The sequence below is a fragment of the Plectropomus leopardus genome, chromosome 24 (genome assembly GCF_008729295.1).
Source record: "Plectropomus leopardus isolate mb chromosome 24, YSFRI_Pleo_2.0, whole genome shotgun sequence".
Classification (NCBI taxonomy): Eukaryota; Metazoa; Chordata; class Actinopteri; order Perciformes; family Serranidae; genus Plectropomus; species Plectropomus leopardus.
Genome location: NC_056486.1, coordinates 13,002,604 through 13,020,062, shown reverse-complemented (window position 1 = coordinate 13,020,062; position 17,459 = coordinate 13,002,604). Strand labels below are relative to the sequence as shown.

General features: G+C 40.7%; 1 protein-coding gene across 8 annotated transcripts in view; it reads right to left on the bottom strand.

Annotated features, from left to right (window-relative positions):
* The window catches only part of LOC121962661 (R3H domain-containing protein 1), a 57,208-nt gene that overhangs the window by 24,330 nt on the left and 15,419 nt on the right, over positions 1-17,459 (bottom strand). For 6 of the 8 annotated variants that reach the window (XM_042512898.1, XM_042512900.1, XM_042512904.1 and 3 more), the window contains exons 3-12: positions 17,229-17,427; positions 13,156-13,173; positions 12,503-12,592; positions 8,513-8,636; positions 5,358-5,436; positions 3,950-4,009; positions 2,609-2,749; positions 2,321-2,429; positions 2,048-2,143; positions 292-316 (exon numbers count right to left, since the gene is read on the bottom strand). In XM_042512898.1, the coding sequence (XP_042368832.1) occupies positions 292-316; positions 2,048-2,143; positions 2,321-2,429; positions 2,609-2,749; positions 3,950-4,009; positions 5,358-5,436; positions 8,513-8,636; positions 12,503-12,592; positions 13,156-13,173; positions 17,229-17,387 (901 nt within the window). In that variant the 5' untranslated portion in view covers positions 17,388-17,427. Of the gene's footprint in view, positions 1-291; positions 317-2,047; positions 2,144-2,316; positions 2,430-2,608; positions 2,750-3,949; positions 4,010-5,357; positions 5,437-8,512; positions 8,637-12,502; positions 12,593-13,155; positions 13,174-17,228; positions 17,428-17,459 lie in introns of all 8 variants that reach the window. The other 2 variants (XM_042512902.1, XM_042512903.1) reach the window with 2 other exon arrangements.

Below are 17,459 nucleotides of genomic sequence, written 5' to 3'. Positions count from 1 at the left end.
AGGGAGGAGAGAGGTATTAGAGGAGCAGGCGCTGACAAAATGAGATATCCACCATTTTGAAACATGACAGAGCTGACTCTAATTGCTGCTCTGATGGGTAAACTATAAAAGTGAATTAAGGTAGCAGCGATATGAAGAGCTTTAGTTACACTTTTAAGGATCAAACCGGATCTGTTTCGGCCAATTAACTGACAATTCATCATCCACATTTGAGGGCTTTTTTGGAACAAAATTATGACTCAGTGAGAGGTGCAGCAAAGTCGTAAGATTAATGTGATTTTACTGCTTACCTTCTGTCTAGTAAGAAGTGATCTCCCTGTGGGTGCAAATGAAAATGACAGTCAGTTAAAGGGGTGCAGGCAGTTCATAGCATTATTTGTTCCTATTGTTATCTTGGAGGCTACGTCTCCTTGAATTAAAAATCTACTTGATTTCTTTATTACGGAAGCGTAGAAATGCCCGGCCAGAAAAAGAAAACTGATCAGTATCAGGTAATAACATGAAGTTTCTTCTTGTAATGTAAAAATATCTTGCAAAACAACATTCCCACACATTTTCATGGACAAAATTTCAAAAGTTTTCATGACTTTTCAAGGACCCGTAATACTTTTTTCCCCCTTGCCCTGTGTTTTCTAAACATATCAGATTCAACCTTTATTTTAAACATAATTTCAGCTAGAAATTATATTATGTGGCAAGAAAATGAGGAAATGTATGCAATGGTAAACAAAAAGATGTCAAACATTGACCCATGTTATGGCTTTTTCCACTACAGGAAATTAATTTGCTGGCATGTTACATAACACTGTGGGTTATCTGTGGAAGATTACTGAAATTATTTCATTGCACAAAAGAAAATTCAATTTTTTTCCCAAACTTTGAATGGTTTTTTGGTAATTCTATTACATTTATAGGCCTGGTAAACGTGAAAGGTTTTCCATGGCTGTAGGAACCCTGGTTATAACGATAAAGTTTCTTGTTTTAACATGAAATATTTTGAAAGAATGTGAGTTAAAACAAGAAATTTTTGATGTTTCCACTGCCAAGAGGGTCAAAGACAGATGTCAGAAAGAGATCAACCCTCTAAATTATCAAACATGACTTCATGCCCGAGCAGAATCTTGGAAATTTTGGAAACTTTTCTACTAAATTCCAGGGAGTCCAACTGAGAGTATTGTCTAGCTTGACATATCTTGAAGGCAAACATACAGTCACAGCCCAGTGGTTCAGACAGGTGGTATATATTCAGGTTAAGGTGGTGGAAGTAAACACAAATATTGTCTCCTGAATAGTTTTGTCGCAACCATTACTTCTTCCATAATTAATTTAATATAATGTTTAATTTAATTTGTAATAGCTGTGGGTTGTTTTTTTTTACTTTAATACTTTTTACTTTATTTTTTGTTTAATTATATTTTTTATTTATGCTTTGGTAAATGTGCCTTAAAGTGGCCTTGTGCACACAGTGCATGCATCGGATCTATCCTGTGTAGGTGTGTGAATGCATCTCCTTTATAATATTGTTTTTGTTTTCTTTCTTGTTTATGAATCATTACTTATTCCATATCCTTTTGCTATCTTGTCATCTGTGATCATGTGTACATGTAATTAAGCTTGTCGTGGTTTAAGTTGCTATAAACACTCTTTTTCTACAGGAAACAATAAAAAGCACGACTGAAAAAAAGGGACTTTTCATGTTATTACCTGATATTGGTCAGTTGTTTTTTTTCCTGGCAGTTTTATGCTTCTGTCCTTTATGACTGACTGCAGCTTTAATCAATTCATCAATAAACATCATAGCTTTGACAGCTGCTTGCTGTACCTGCTGCAGGTCTGCGCATAAATGTGACTCTATAGGTTTGGCGTCACATCAGAGGGACCCTGTCTAAAAATTCATAAATCCAGCAGCGATAATTGGTAGCAAGAAATCTACAGAATTTGCACATGAATAGAAACGACACAAAGATTTGTGCAACATGCCCCCCCCACCTCCCACCCCCCCTCCTCCCCCACCTCCCCCAACTCCGCCTACACAAACAGCTCTCACATCATGTGCAAATATCCTTTCTCTGGCTCGCTGGTACTCCTCCTCCCTCTCCTCCATCGATTTGCTCCTCTTGTCAGCTTTCAAACGCATTCGAATCTGGCAAGGACACACCACACACACACACATATACACACACGCGCTTCTTTAGCAGCTATGTCAGGGACGCCAGATTGTCCCACTCTTACCAACATGTCAGAAATGAAAGTGACAGCTTGGTGGAAAAAAAAATGCAAAAAAAAAAAAAAAAAAAAAAAAAAAAAAAAAAAAACCTCCCGTGCTGTCTTCGCGATCAAAGCTGGAGTTGTCTCGTTTGAGAATGTAGCGTTTCTGAAAATCGTCCGCCCTGTCATCCTTGATGTGCTCTGAGAATTTCTGATCGGGTCTGTTGGTGGGGGGAATTCACAGGAGTTTTAGTGGCAGCTTAATTTCAGGCAGATGCTGACAGTGACATATGTTAACCAACAAGCACGGTGGGAAAAATATATCTGTCCATCGATTGAGAAAGACTTTACTCAGATAAGGTCAATAAAAAGATCATCAAAAGACCAAACAGGGGCTCACATTCTAGTGTTGGTGGTTTTGTTGATCACCACTGACTTTCCGCTGGGGTCCACATTGTGGTCCATGCCAAAGTAGGCTGCCACTCGGTGTAGCAGCATCCTGTGGTAGGACGTCATGGGTGGGAATTTTCTCTTTTGGCTTCTAGAAGGAGACAGAAATGATGGTTAAATTGATTTTTTGGGGAAAATAACACCAGTCAGGCTGGAATGACGAGTTACACAGGCAAAGCAAGGCCTTTTTCATAATTGTTTCATCATGTATGGATAAATCTGCTCTCGACTGCTTTAAAAACATTTCAAAGTACCTGAGTTAACCCTTTGAAACCTAGATTGACATCAGTTCTTTTGTGCTGCATTCAGACGCCTTCGAAGCATTTAAACCTTTGAAACATGAGCTGCTAAGATTGATTTCTTTTAAAAACATCTTAAAAAAGCAATCAGTAAATTGGCATGGAATGCACCACAAATTGCAAACAAATTGTGACAAAAAAAATATCTGAAAGTAGCTTAAAAAATGGAGAATAATTACAAAATTAACAAATAACTAGGGAGAAATATCACAAAAACTAAATTTATAGTTACTATAATTATATATTTAAAATTAAGTTACACAAAAACATTTAATTAAGTTAAACATAAATTTGCTATTTTTATTTTATTTTAGCTTTTTTTAAATGTAATTTGCTAAAACTAATCTTTCACTGTTTTTTTTTCAGCTAATTTCTGGTCATTTTCTTGCAAATTTTGGGGTAATCTTTGTTTTTGGCTTCATGTTTCTAAAAATAAATAATGTCAATTTTATCATTTTTTTCAATCAATTATTATGGTCTTTTGAGTTCAATAACCTTTCAGAGTCATCTTTTTAAAATTCTATGTTTCTAAAAGAAATAACGTAAATTTGTTCAGGTTTCTGAGGGATAACCAGAGGAAAACTTAAAGCCATAATGACTACATTTGTAATTATGATCCAAATGTAATATTTTACACCTTCAAAAGACACTTAAAGGAGAATATGCTGACCCGAGTCAAAAGTAAGGTCACAGCCTCCTTATAAAAATGATGTGATGCTTCCAATTTTCTACAGCGCTGCCACAAAATGAAACAGCTGAGACGCTGAACAGCTGCTCGTCTTAATTGTGCGACATCAAGCACAGCCCATCTGAGAGCGTAAACATCCTCCTGTGCTCCTGTTTGAGGAATGTCTTAACTCAAATGGAAAAGTTTTCATTCCCAGCTACTGCAGCTGGGCTCGCTAATTAAGTTCTCCTCCTCCGGTTCAAACGTGCCACGGTGTGAATTGAATCTGAGTGAAAACAGTAATATCTAAATGAAGGCGTCTTACTCATTATTGCTGATGAAGTCCAAGATGTCCTGTTCCAGCTTCAGTAGCATGATTCGATCCCTAAAGAAACGACACGTGATTGTTTTTGAGCTCATTATCGATAATCTTCATTTCTCTGGTCATAAGAAAAATCAATGTTCACACAGTAAAAATAAGAGCTGTTAAGCAACACTGTAAAATGTATTTTTGTGTCCTATGAAACCATTTGGTAATAGCTAGAATTGAGCCGAAAACTTGGATAAAATGAGTGCTCAAGACCACCATGGCTGTCATTCCTATGCTCAAACATGAAGAGCTGGACGGGTAAATGTGTCAAGCTGATACAACGGATCACTCTTCACCCAGACACTTTGAAAACTGACATAGTCACTCGCCGCAAATGTGACCTCCTACGTTGATTCTTTAAGCATACTGCGTTCCTAATGAATGTAAGGCTCGTGATCAGATTGTGGGAGACTCTCCAGCTGTATTTCCTCTCCTCGGTCCAAAAACTGAAGCATCTAAAAACGCTGACAGGAGAAATAATATTTACTCCCTTATTCTCCATGCACTGTGTTGCTGCTATCATAAATATGTGACTGAATGTGATCTTCTCTGTCAGAAAGCTTGCACTTCCTGGTGTATGTGCCATGTCCTCTCAGCTGAAATAGATCTGACTCCGTTAAACCCGTCTTTAATTCTGTTTATCGCTTTACTAAATTAAAAAAGACAGCTGCTTTTGTGTCGTCACTTGTTCCTTCACTTCTCTGCAAATACAGTAATTTCCACCACAGGTATCATCTGAGTAAAATGTGCCCAGTGTGTACTTGTGATGAAGGAAAAATCCTTGTTTGGGTCACCGTGTTCAATCAAAAATGATCTGGAGCTATCTATCCATTCAGCAAATTTTTGTTTCCTAGGATAGCGAAGGAAGGACCCTCCCTGCTCTATTTCTGATCTAACAAATCTAACAAATCTCACTCCTCTTGCCAATCAGAGGGAGAGTCAGGCGGGTCATTCCTTCGCTATCCTAGCAAATCTGCCTCTAGAAAGCCAGAAATAAAACGTGAGGCAAAGCTTAAAAATTACAATAGCGTCCTATATTTTGGACACTCCGGCTCTTCGTACTTATTTGTATTTTAAGATTTTTTTTTGGCCTATATTTGATAGGACAGCTGGAGATTGACAGGAAATGGGGAGGATAGGGAGCAAAGGGACACATGAATCTTGAACTTCCTGAATGTTGCATTTGGTCAATAGCGGGAATTCCTGTGTCAAGTTTACCAAATTTAAGCAATTTGTTTCATGAGAAAATCAACTTATCACAGCAGTTCCACTGAAATGGTATAAGTTTGTCTTCAGGCTCAAAAGATGACCTCCTGAGGGTCCGTGTCTCACTGCTGCAGTCAGATTTGGGTGTTGAGCGTACCTGGGGTTGCCCTTCAATGTGTTGACCAGGAACTCGTGGAGATCTATGCCCGTTGAATCTGTGTAGTCTTGACTGGAATCTGAAGAGAAACACAGATGTTGTTACCTTTAAAATGAAGACAATGCATCACAGATATTCTGCTCTAAATGTTACCTACACACAGTCTCCACAAACTCAAATATGTCCTGATTTATAAGAAAAATCTCCCTCATTACATGCTTGTCGTTTTCTGAATATAACTGTATTTATGTGAATAATAAGGGACTTGAGATGTTCCGCCCCGTTAACTCCCAAAATTAATGATAAACAGCTAATGAAACGCCCGTTGTGAATATTGATATGCAAATTAATCAGCTTGTCATTCAAGGATTTGCGAAGAAAAAAAATGGAAAAAGTCAGACTGCACATTCTGAAAAGAGAAACTTCACTGAGGGTGACATTGCTGGAGATCACGCTATTAGTTTGTTGTTATTGTTGTGACCGATATGGAAAAAATAATAAAAATAAAAATCTGGCAGCCTGTGTCAGCAGCAGTGAGCGCTGCCAGCTGAACCATTTAAGAAATGAGGAAGTGGTCTGATAACGAAGTCGACACCGAAAACGCGTGTTCCTGTGCACCAACAAAAGAATGGGACCCATCAGTGGGAGTCGGGGGACACCGGAGCTCGCTCCCCTCGGTGGGTGTCTGGTTTCTATAATTGGAGGCTGCCTCATCAGCGGTGTTGCTCCACAGAGGGAAGCAGACACCTTTAGACGCCTGTGGGAATCCGTATAATTGCTTAACACCTTGAGCTTGTCGCAATTAACTGAATCACGCCAATTATCGGCCCATAATGAGATATCGTATAAAACGGAGAAGTGCCTCTGGACAAACTGGAGGGCACTGTGCGGGGGGAAAAAAAATGTTTAGGGTTGGCTGTTCCTTGACATGGTAAAGGATGTAATTATTAGAAGACTGTAATTTGGCTGAGTGACATGGATTGTGTGATAAGTATCATTAAAGCATTTGGCTTCATTTCAATACTTTGTCAGTGACACACTGCCAGCAAAGTGACATTGTAAACACATATATAATCTATCGCAGTGGTGGGCGTTGCATTGATTATACTGCATGTATTGTAGGCTTGTTCCATGTGGGATGTATAAAAAGACTATAGTGTGAGTTTTTGTATCTGCAGGGCTCTAGACTGCGACTACTTTATTGCATTTTGTAACCAGAGAGCACCGGAGCAACTTGCAAACACTATAAATATATGAGCTGTTGGTTTGTTTCCCGCTCACAGCGAATAAATCCTCACGTTTCGCAACATCACTGAAACAGTACTTTACAGTACAGTAACAGTACTACTGTACTTTCAACGCTTCCGTACCGAGACGAGCTGGGGACTTCAGAATAAAAGCAGTGCATTATTAACAGTACATTATTAACTTAATTAAAAGAGTGCATTACTTAATTAACAGTACTTCAGCTTTATTATAACAACACTGATTATTATAACAGGTCTTTATAACAGTACTTTGTTTAACTTTATTATAACAATAGCTACTTTTTAAGTATTATAGTAGTCGACAGTAGTTGAGAAGATATTTCAAAATATCAAGATATATATTGTGTATTGTAATCTTTGCTTAAATTATGATGATATTATTTATAGACTATATCGCCCCACCCTAATGTATTGCGTGATTGATTTTCAGATGTGCACATATTCCCCTATCTATAAATTCCATTTTCGGATGGGGGAAAAGGACATGCATCTTTCGAGCTCCTTTTTTTGGGGAGTAAGCAATGTTTATAAATGAGGCCCCAGGTGTTTGTGATGTAAAGAAAGCTGAGGTGTTAATGGAAAGATTTCAGCTCCTCTGACTGTGATGGAAAATCTGTTTCACTGACATCAGTTTCGTCAGCTCGTCTTCCTAACCTTAAAATCAAACCAAGGACATAGACACGTTAAAACGTATACACAAGGGGATGAAAAATACTAATTTAAAAAATAATGAAAACAGGTTAAAAAAAAAAAGAGGAACTTATCTCTAAAAACATGAAATATCATCAATAAGAGTGGTTTGTTTGAAGGGATACAGATTCAGAAATAATGCTCCCATGACCCTGATTTTACCCTAAACAAATTGGATGCGAGCTATCAGGGACGGGCTGATCGGGGCTCTCCTCATACTGCAAATTTTCAGTCAATATTTCTTCAGGTGAGTCATCACACAAACAGCTCTATGTGAGAGTCAAAAGACTTTTAAAAACAACTTATAGAAGTTGTTATTAGTGCCTATAGGACAGATTTGGGGCTTAATTTCAAGACTATAAAGGGAGTTTAAGAAGTTTAGCTGGCAAGTGCCACCTATATTAAAGAAAAATGGCAAAGGGAACCTCACAGCTGCATTCCAGAGAAAGTCTGGACAAAATATTGTGAATTTCAAATGAAGATGTCCACCTCAACAGTATGAGGGGCATTTGGCTGGAAGAGTATTACTAAATATTTTAATTAAACCTGCTCAGAAGTCTCATCACTCTTCCAGCTGCTGGAGGAAATGTGGCTCCCAGGAAGCCAAACACCGCCATGTGTTTTGAGCCTGTCCAAAAAATAAATGCTTTCTGGCATGAGCTTTATACAGTATGAGTGACTATAATGTGGGATGAACTCATTTTTGAACTTTCAGCATCTACAAATATTTGAAGTGAAGACTTAAATATAGCTGTTAGTAAAGCAATTAGGAAGAAATGGCTTAAATAGACACCCCATCTACACAGAACCGGTATGACATCATTATGAAATCTTTACAATAGAAAGAATTCCCACTGTGGCTTTAGGAAATTAAATTTGGAGGAAGTGGAAGATGTTTTTTTTTGTTTTTTTTCCCAAAACACTTATTTAAATTTTGATTATTCTTTAAATCATATTCATTTATCTTAAATGAACATACACCTTTTATGTTTATAATAATATAAAATTAATTCAAATAAAGAAAAATAAAATAAACCAAAATATGTTTGTATCAAAAAAAGACGGAAAAGATGGATCGCTCTATAAAAAAACTAAGGATGACTGAACTGTTGCTAAGGTTAAAAAAAAAGAAAAAGAAAAAAGAAAAAAGACCTTGTGCCTTGAGCACTTCACTGTGGGTTTAATTAAATTTCTTACCTCTTGACAGCATTTTTCTTGGTGTTTTCTCAGGTTTGTCCACCTTATCGCAGCTCTCCTCTTTCTCAGCTTGGTCCTGTGTGGCTCGATCTTCTTTTTCAAAGGGCTGCAAAAGGAATCCGTCCTGTTCAAGGAAGAAAAAAAAAAACACTGATTGAAAACCTGATAGATTCAGATTTGTGAAACCGAACTTGCTGATGTCTTTATGAAACGCTGGATTATGTGTGTGTGTTTGGACGCCAACACATAAAAGCAATACTGGCAACATTTGAGAAGAGCTTCATGTGACCTAAGTCAGTTCTGATTCGAGGAACAGACATGAGACACTCATTTAGAAAGGAGCCATTAAATATGAGGCGTTTAATTCCCTCTGATCTCGCCTGAGGTTCTGGGTTAATTAGAGAATAACATGGGCAAAAGAGGTCACGGAAAGACACTTAATAAACTCTCCTGGTTTATCAGCCAAACTTGTTTCCTAGCTGGTAATAATGCGCCTGCGTCCATGAATTCCAAATCACAATGGCAATTAATCTGCCAGATAAGCTTGTTTTTTATTAAACCGCCTGAATAAAACATGAATTTGAGCCCAGAATTAAACAACGCAGCACATTTCATTCCTTAAAATTCAACAGAATGGAGGAGTTAGCTGTAATCCCCCTTCCAACTGTAAAAAATTTGGAAAATCAAGCGTGCTGCAATCTGAATGGAAGATGTGGATGTTTTTGCGAGATCTATTAAAAACGGCCTTGATTTACCCCAGTCGTGCTCTTCCTCGCCACACACACGCACACACACACGACTCAGAGCAGTATCTGATTTGCTTTTCAGGCAATTCTACAAAAGGCTGAAAGGAACGCTGAAAAAAAAAGAAAAGAGGAGAGGGGTTGCCAGTGCACCGTAAGTGGATTAAACACAACTCTGGGAAGCTAACATCAGACAGTGTATGAGTGTGAGTGAGTGTGTGTGAGTGTGTGTGAGTGTGTGTGAGTGTGTGTGTGCAAGAGAGAAAGGAATGAATGAAGGAGTGAGAGCAGGGGTGACCTAGTGGCGGGAGAGCGGCTCATAACCAAAAAAGGTCACGAGTTTGATCCCTGTAACAGCTGCGGAGCCAGATAATGAGACGCTACGTTCTTCATTTCAAGACGCTCTGAATATATGTGAAAATGTAATATGCTAATGCGAAACGTGACTGACTAATTGCCTGAGCGAGACTGGGAGAAAGCGAAAATGAGTCTAGGACTGTGTGCTGTGGAAGTGACAGCGAGTTCATGTGTGTGTGTTCGTCAAAGCAAAAGGATTTTTTTCTCTCTCTCTCGCTGGCACGAAGCGGTGATGTTTGCTACTTAATGCCACCCTCGGCATCACATTGAAGCCGCCCGGTTGATGTGCAGCTGTTGCGAGCTGCCTCGTTTGTTTCCTGACATCCATTTACCTCGAGATAAAGGAAAAAGCAGCGTGAAAATGACGGTCCTCTGAATATGTAATGAACGTGCTGTCAGTCTAAAACAAAAAGTGCGCTGCGTATTCAGAGGCCCCTGACTATCGGCCATTGATTGGAATTGACAGCCGGGCGTACAGTGTGGGGACAGATGTAGTTTTTCAGGATGCAGAGACGGCTTGGACAGCCTACAGATCCATACAGCCCTTTGTTAACGCTTACAATCTGACATTGGAGACAATAACGGAAAATGGCGAACAATAGGAAATGTTTATAATCAAGCGGTTTGAATGGGAAACAGAGATCTTATGTGTACTCCACTTGTGTTTTTCTCCTCTTCCTTTATTGCTTTACCTCACTCCTCGAGGTTAGTTTGCCGCAGAAGGAGTCTGGACTCCGGGCCCAATAACAGTAGCGGGGGAAATATCAGGAGTATTCAATTAGAGCGCTCCACAGCTCTCTGTAGCTGACGTGTGGAAATTGTAATTTCCTCGACATGATTGATGGCAGTAATACAGGACGTCGTGTGAGTGCAGACGATGCGAGACTGTTGTGGGAATAACACCGCCCTCTGGTTACGGCGCTCGATGCTGACTGGCTGAAACGCCCCGCAACAAACACACCTGAGTGTAAATGTGTGTGTGAAAGTGTGCCAGGGGCTGTGCAGAGTGGCATGTAATGGAGAAACTTCGATCAGAGCGGGGCTTTGCCCGGAGATACGCCGCCAAAGAAGAGTTGATTTAGCAAAGTAACGGCCGGCTCGCTGCTGGAGCTCGGCGCTCTCCGTTTTGATGATGTGATGTTTTCATCAAGCGGCCACGGGCAGGTATTTAATCATAGCTGTCACGCGAAGGGACGCTAATCAAGCATCAGAGGTCTACCTGCTCGATTGTAATGAGCTGAGATGAAGAACTGATCCCTGGTCAGCACTTCGGCGTGATGCATGTGGGCGTGGGGGCTTAACGAATCGGGCTGAGGTGTCAGAGAACAACCGATGTCACACTGGGCTTGATGGGATGACTGGGATGAATCCTGCTCCATATGAACAGTGTGGGTGCATGTGAGTTAGGGATGTGCCGGTATCACATTTTCACGCTACGGTCTTTGTGGCCAAAGATTTCATGATAAACTCTTCTATCATAATAACCATCAAACTAAACAGAAAATTTATCAGAGCTGAAATATATTAAAATTACTCTAGGGCTGAGCAAAACATTGATATTACATCGATAATGCAATATGAGACTTACAGAGACAGGCAAGTCACACAAGTGCAAGTCTTTTCAGATCTTCTGTCTCAAATCTAAGTCAAGTCTCAAGTCATAAATACTATGCTAAAGTCAAATTCAGTCTTTTATCATGTTATGTTAGCAAAACAAGACTCAACTTTGCGATTTTAGTCTGCAACAACTTAAGTCATGTGACTAAATCACTAAATCTAAAACTTCCTCTGGAGATCTTAGATTTTGAAAATACTAACATCATAAGTGTTGTCTTTTTCCGGATATAAAGGCTGCATCATGGTAAAATGACGTCATTTTTTGAACTTGCCAGTAGGGGTGAGCATGAGTACTCCAGTACTCGGTTTCGCCTAATCTCCCATGTGTGTAACATGACTGTAGAGCTGCTGCTTCATCATCAGACACTAGGAGATTTTCAATTTATTTTTATTTTTTTGGTCATTTCTTCAGGTGTTACACATTAAAAAAAAAATCAAGCCAGATTTCTCTCAAGTTTTAAAGGATTCGCTTTGAATTTATGGTTTAAAAGGCTAATTGAAGCATGCATGTTCAATAAATTAATCTGAACAAGTTTTCTGTTGTTGGACATTTTACACTCTTATTCTTCCATTGCATTTTTTTGGGTGAGCTGTCAAGTACCTTATTATGATTTAATGTGAGTACATGAAGACGCCCTCCCTACTAAACAGACCATTCTTGCTGTTTTATTGTTTGCAGTTATCCACTGAATCATTACTTCCACATTATTATTGATTATTTAGCAAAAATATCATTGTGGAGATATTTTGTTGCGGCACCAATAGTCAACCCTAAAATGTCATCAATATCGTGGTATTTGGTCCAAAATACTGTAATTTTTGATTTTATCCATATCACCCAGCCCTGAATAACTTCACACCTAACTGAATTTTTAACCAGTTCATTTAAATTATGTATGTCTGGAATGGATTTTCAAGTAATTTTCTAAGCATTTCCTGCTGGATGTTAATAGCTAAAAGGCCGAAACTTAGAACGAAACATGTTTCTTTACAGTTCTCATAAGCTACCAGCAGAATATTATGTTTGCATTCTTGATGTAAGGAGTTTCCTGTTTGTCAGTCTCATACAATGCATGCTCTCTCTCACTGAACGTTATGACCTGGCACCCATAAACTAGCTGCGCTTCAGTACTAGCTAATGTTAGCAGAGCAAGTCACTACTGCACAGTCACTAGTCTTTCTGTGTCAGAATATTTCACGGTGGTAAATAGTAAATCTGGCATACCAGCACATCCCTAATGTGAATGCACTCTGGTTAATCGGAGACTGTTACCTGAGGTGCTGCTGGAGGCTCAGGAATAGGGCAAGGAAAGGACTCTTCACACACTGCCAGGCTCCGCACGAGCTTTAGCCTGGTGTTGGACTAAGGGGGAGGGGGGTGCAGGTAGGTGGGCACAGTTAAAACCATGCACACACACACAACTGCATCAATATCATCACAGTGACAAGCCAAAGTGAAACAGAAACAGCCAGCGAGCACAATCGATTCTTGCAAGCATATCATACAGTTTCAATATTTCACATTTTAGCTGACAAATCGTTCCTCCGAGTGACTGAGCTTTCCCTGCTAAGGTGATTGTAGACCAGTGGCTGCAGATATTCTCAGATAACTTGATCAGGACAATCGTAAATAAAAAATGGAGTAAGCATTCTCACATAAACCAGAGCTTTCTCGTGTTTTTCCTGAGGGAGCGTCAACAGCAATGCAGCAAGCACACAGGAAACGTCCATCTCAAGCGCAGGCATAAATCACCAGAACCTTCGCTATCATACATGTAATGTCACCTAAACAACTCATTTTAAACATCTGGAGCAATGCGACAGCTGGCTGACAGGAAACACTGACTGATTCCAAACAAACAACCCAAGTGCACATTTTGCAGGTTAGAGCATCCTTGCACAACATGCATGTCGAGCGTACCGTACCTTAGAGTACTTCACAGGCTGTCCATAGGTAAGGGAGGGGTGCAGGGGGAAAAGTGCACAGGAAGAAAAATCAAACAAACCACAGAAGTTTGGTGGTGGGGAGAGAGGATTGTTACTTTAAGAAAAGTGGAGAAGTTTGAATTAAATATGACTGGCCTACATTTTGGCATGCTACCAGCTCTGCAAAAGAGCAAAAACAATTCCAACAAAGCAAAAAAAAAAAAAAAAAGACAAATATTCTCCCGTAATGTTTTTAACGTTTGTTCCTAAACTGAAAAGTTGAAGAGCACAGAGCAGAATTTAGCGGCATTGATCTGCAGAAACAATAAATTGTGCAGCATGAAATCTGAAGTTCACCCTTTTCCTGGGAGCAGAATTAAATTTGTGGAGCATATGCTATCAAAACGGCTGCGCTTTGGAGCCCCTTCTTCACACACACACACACACACACACACACACACACACACACACAAAACACACATTGCGGAAAACAAAAGCCAGACGTGTGGCTGCGAACGATTCAGGTCAGTTTTATATGCGTCGCTCCCAGCTCCATTTAGCTGTCATGTGAATCAGACCCCGGCACTGGAGGTGAGATGCAGAGAGCAGAGAGAGACTGGCCGCCCAACAGTGTGTGAGACAGCTCGGTGCCTTTGCGCTTCACGCACTGGTGGCTGTGTGTGTATGTGTGAGTGTGTGTGTGTGTATAAACAGACGGTCTCTCAGTAGCATGCATAGAGGAGCGGAGGAGAAAATGGGGGGGAGGCAAGACCTGGCAGGAGTCATTTCTGGCAAAATTGTAACAGAGCCCAGTCCTCTGCTTCCTAATCCCAACATGCGTCCACACACACATGTGCACACACTGTCCTTCCCACCTGTCCTCTGATATCAAAAGGACAACCCCTCCCCTCCCTGATTGAGCTGGAGGGCCAAATAACACCTATGAAAAATTGAAATGGACCGCTGTTCGCCCATCTCTGATGCCTGTGACCTGCCGCGCCCCTTTCTATATCAGGTAAAATGGATGTGGATGGAGGAGAGGAGGGCTGGGAGGGGGGAGAGGGCTGGGACTGTGAGCGCACCGCTACACCAGCTAATTGAGCGGCGTGGGGCCGGTGGGGAATGAACAATGCCGGCAGGAGATAAAGGAATGGGAAAGGGGGAGAGGGAAAGGGCTGAAGTCAGCAGAAGTAGGGCGGCCACCAGCCACCTGTCCTGCCGCAGAGGACGGAGCCGGAGAGCTGGAGGCAGATGGTGGCAAAGTCACCCAGTCTCACACGCCCCCGCCCCCCCCCACCCTCCCCCGCCCCCTGCGTTTCCTCCGTCGGAATGCTCTTCCACGTTACCCCCCTCCCCTGTTTCATACCCCAGTTCCCTTCCTCCTCTATTTCTCTCACAATGAACATTTCAGGCATTTAACCGGCGCTCTGACACAGAACGACAGAATTAGCTTCACCTCCTCTGCTGCTGGAAATTACGAGCAGAAAGGTCAGGGGCTGCAGTGCCGTCAGCATATCTTGGCATATCCTGTGACCACCGAATAATTATGCCAGGGTGAGTTTTAGGAGATGGGGTAGAGGTAGGAGTAAGTCACTAGATACTATACATTTAGGGAGGTCACAAAAAAGCATTAGAGGGGGGAGAGATACATGCAAAGTCAATTTAAGGTGAGATGCATTAGGAGAGGGACAGAGTTTTGCTGAAGAGCTGATTAAAAACTAGCAGCTTTCTTGATTTGAGGCTAGGATTTTTCACCAAAAACACTCATTTCAACCACTACTTTCAAATCTATTACAGTTTAAATGTAGAAATGTGTTGACTACAGGCAGCACCAGTCCCATAGTGCTGTTGGTAAATCCTGGAATTCATGTTTCTCATAAAAAAATGGGAGAATTATTGGTGCATTTTATGAAACAGCAGCCACTGTGGTCACAAGTGGCAATAACAAGATAACTGCAGTGATTTTCCCTTAATTTGCCAAGATTCTCTTGAGCGACTCACTTAAAGGAATGGTTAAATATTAGCATTAATACACTTATTGAGAGGATTGATTATTTAAGCTAACCTAAGCTTGTTAGTTTCTATTAATCTTGTTATTGAACTGATAAGGTTATCCCATAAATGTCCTTTCAAAGAAATTAGTTTTCCCCCTACAATAACACAGAATAATTACTCCAGTGTTTCCACTATATCTATTCCACAGCAGAGCACCACTGTGAGTCCACTGAGGCCATGAAGATTACCCTGCAGTCATGTTGTGTCCAAATAATCAAAAAAAAAAAAGTTCCTAGCTGTGAAAATTCATGTCAACGGCCCCTCAAGTTGCAACAACAAGTCAGAAAATTGATGAAAATGTTGATGTCATAAATGCTAAAAACCTGCTGGACAAAAATGTTTAGATGATGGTGAGAGAGTTTTTATTAATTCACATATGGCATGTCAATTTGTCATTTTAAACATCGTGTTAGGGTGTAATCGATAGTTGCTGCCCAGCTGATTACAATGAATAGTGATAGAATTATTGCTTAAAAATGACATATTTTCTTTTTAAATATGTGCTGTGAGGTGGATCTAATTCATGCCGATGTGAAGAGTGGTTCATGTGGATTTGAAAAGAAAATTATAAATATTTGGAAATGTAGGCCAACAGCTAAAGATTATAAAAAGAACTTTAAAGTGTTGATTTTTAGAGTGGAAACTGGTGTGGCGGTAGGTGGTACATTTAGGGGAAACACTGGACATCATTATTAGGACAAATAGGAAAGTGTCATAAAGTCAACAGTTGCTAACATTAGCCCCCATAATCCACTGGTCATACCAGACCAAATAAGGCTGTAGCAGCAAAACGCCTGATTGCACTGAAGTGAGCAATGTTGCGTTTTATTGCTGATGAAGTCAACTTCATGTTTCCAAGTAAAGATTGTGTTATTTTGTCTTTCAAAAGTTACAGAGTTTAAGTTCCCTTTTGCTCTGCCTGTTCTGGACAGATTTAACTTTAAACTTCCATCTTCACGCTTCATTTTCATCTCCCCTCTGCTTTCCTTCCTGTTTTTTTCCCTTCATTTCTCAACACCTTCTCTCTCCTTCTTTTTCACCTTCCTCCTCTCCTTGATCCCTCCTCCCTACAACCTCTCTCCCTCCCTCTCCTGTGTCCCCTCCTCTCACCCCCGCAGCTCCCCCATGCTGGTGTCATTCTGTTCCTCGGGGTAACATAGACACAGGAAGTTGGTAGATAAGCCAGGATTTGAGCTCCAGATTATCTGCCTGCCTGACTCGCTCGCTCTGCCTGCCTCCAACCACAAGGCCAGATTGGCCTGAATCCTATTTTTAGGCTGCAGCCAAAGAGTCAATCCTTTTACTTTCCTGGATTCAGCTTCCTTGGCCACACTCGCAGAGATTTCACATCATTTTTTGCCATTTGTGAGCACAAACGAGTCTGCACTAGTCTCACTTTTACAGCCAAATTATCAAGTGCAAATTTCCTGCGGTCCCAAAGCACATTTGTTGCAATGACATAGAGACCTAATTAATTAGCAGTTTATTTGAGAGCGATCTCAGCTGCCCTGAATCCCCTCTAGATCCACTGCTTTAATGTCTCCATGGAGGATGCACCAGATTCACTAGTTTCCACGACTAAATGATCTTTACACACTCGGGAGTTTCACGGGCGAGGAGTCTCACCCTGATCGACCTCAGAGCCGTGGCACGTTATTTTTTTTCAGCGTGTGCAGATGATGCTTTTCAGGAATAATCTTTCTTGCTGAAGCAGCTGAGGAAATCATCTTAAATGCCGCAGGTGACAGGAGATCCCCGGGGCAGTTTGTGTTTGACGTTGACTGTTACTGAATTTTCATGGAGATGAGTGTGGAAGAAAAGTGAGAATCACTCCGGGTCCAGTCAGGCTGCTGGCGCCTCGAACCTGATTAGACGACTATGACGGATTTAGGAAAAGAGACTTTCTGCGCACTTTCAGATATTCTATCCTTACGATACAGGACAGTGATTTATATGAAAGACGTCTTTCTGGAGGTTTTTTTTTTTTGAGTGAACATAAATATCATTCAGTTCTTTACCTGTGCGTCCCTCTTATTGTTGCTGCCGTGTTCATCTCTGCTGCTCTGGCTCTGGTCGGTGACCTCAGACTTGGTGGCGTTGTCTTTTGGAGATGGCGACATGTCAGCAGCTTCGGAAACCTTCATCGTTTCAGTGTCGACTGTATCGGACATTCTCATTGCAAAGTCTTACTGGGAGATGCTGGCAAATATAGAGAACCTGGAAGAGACAAATACATCTATGAGGGCTGT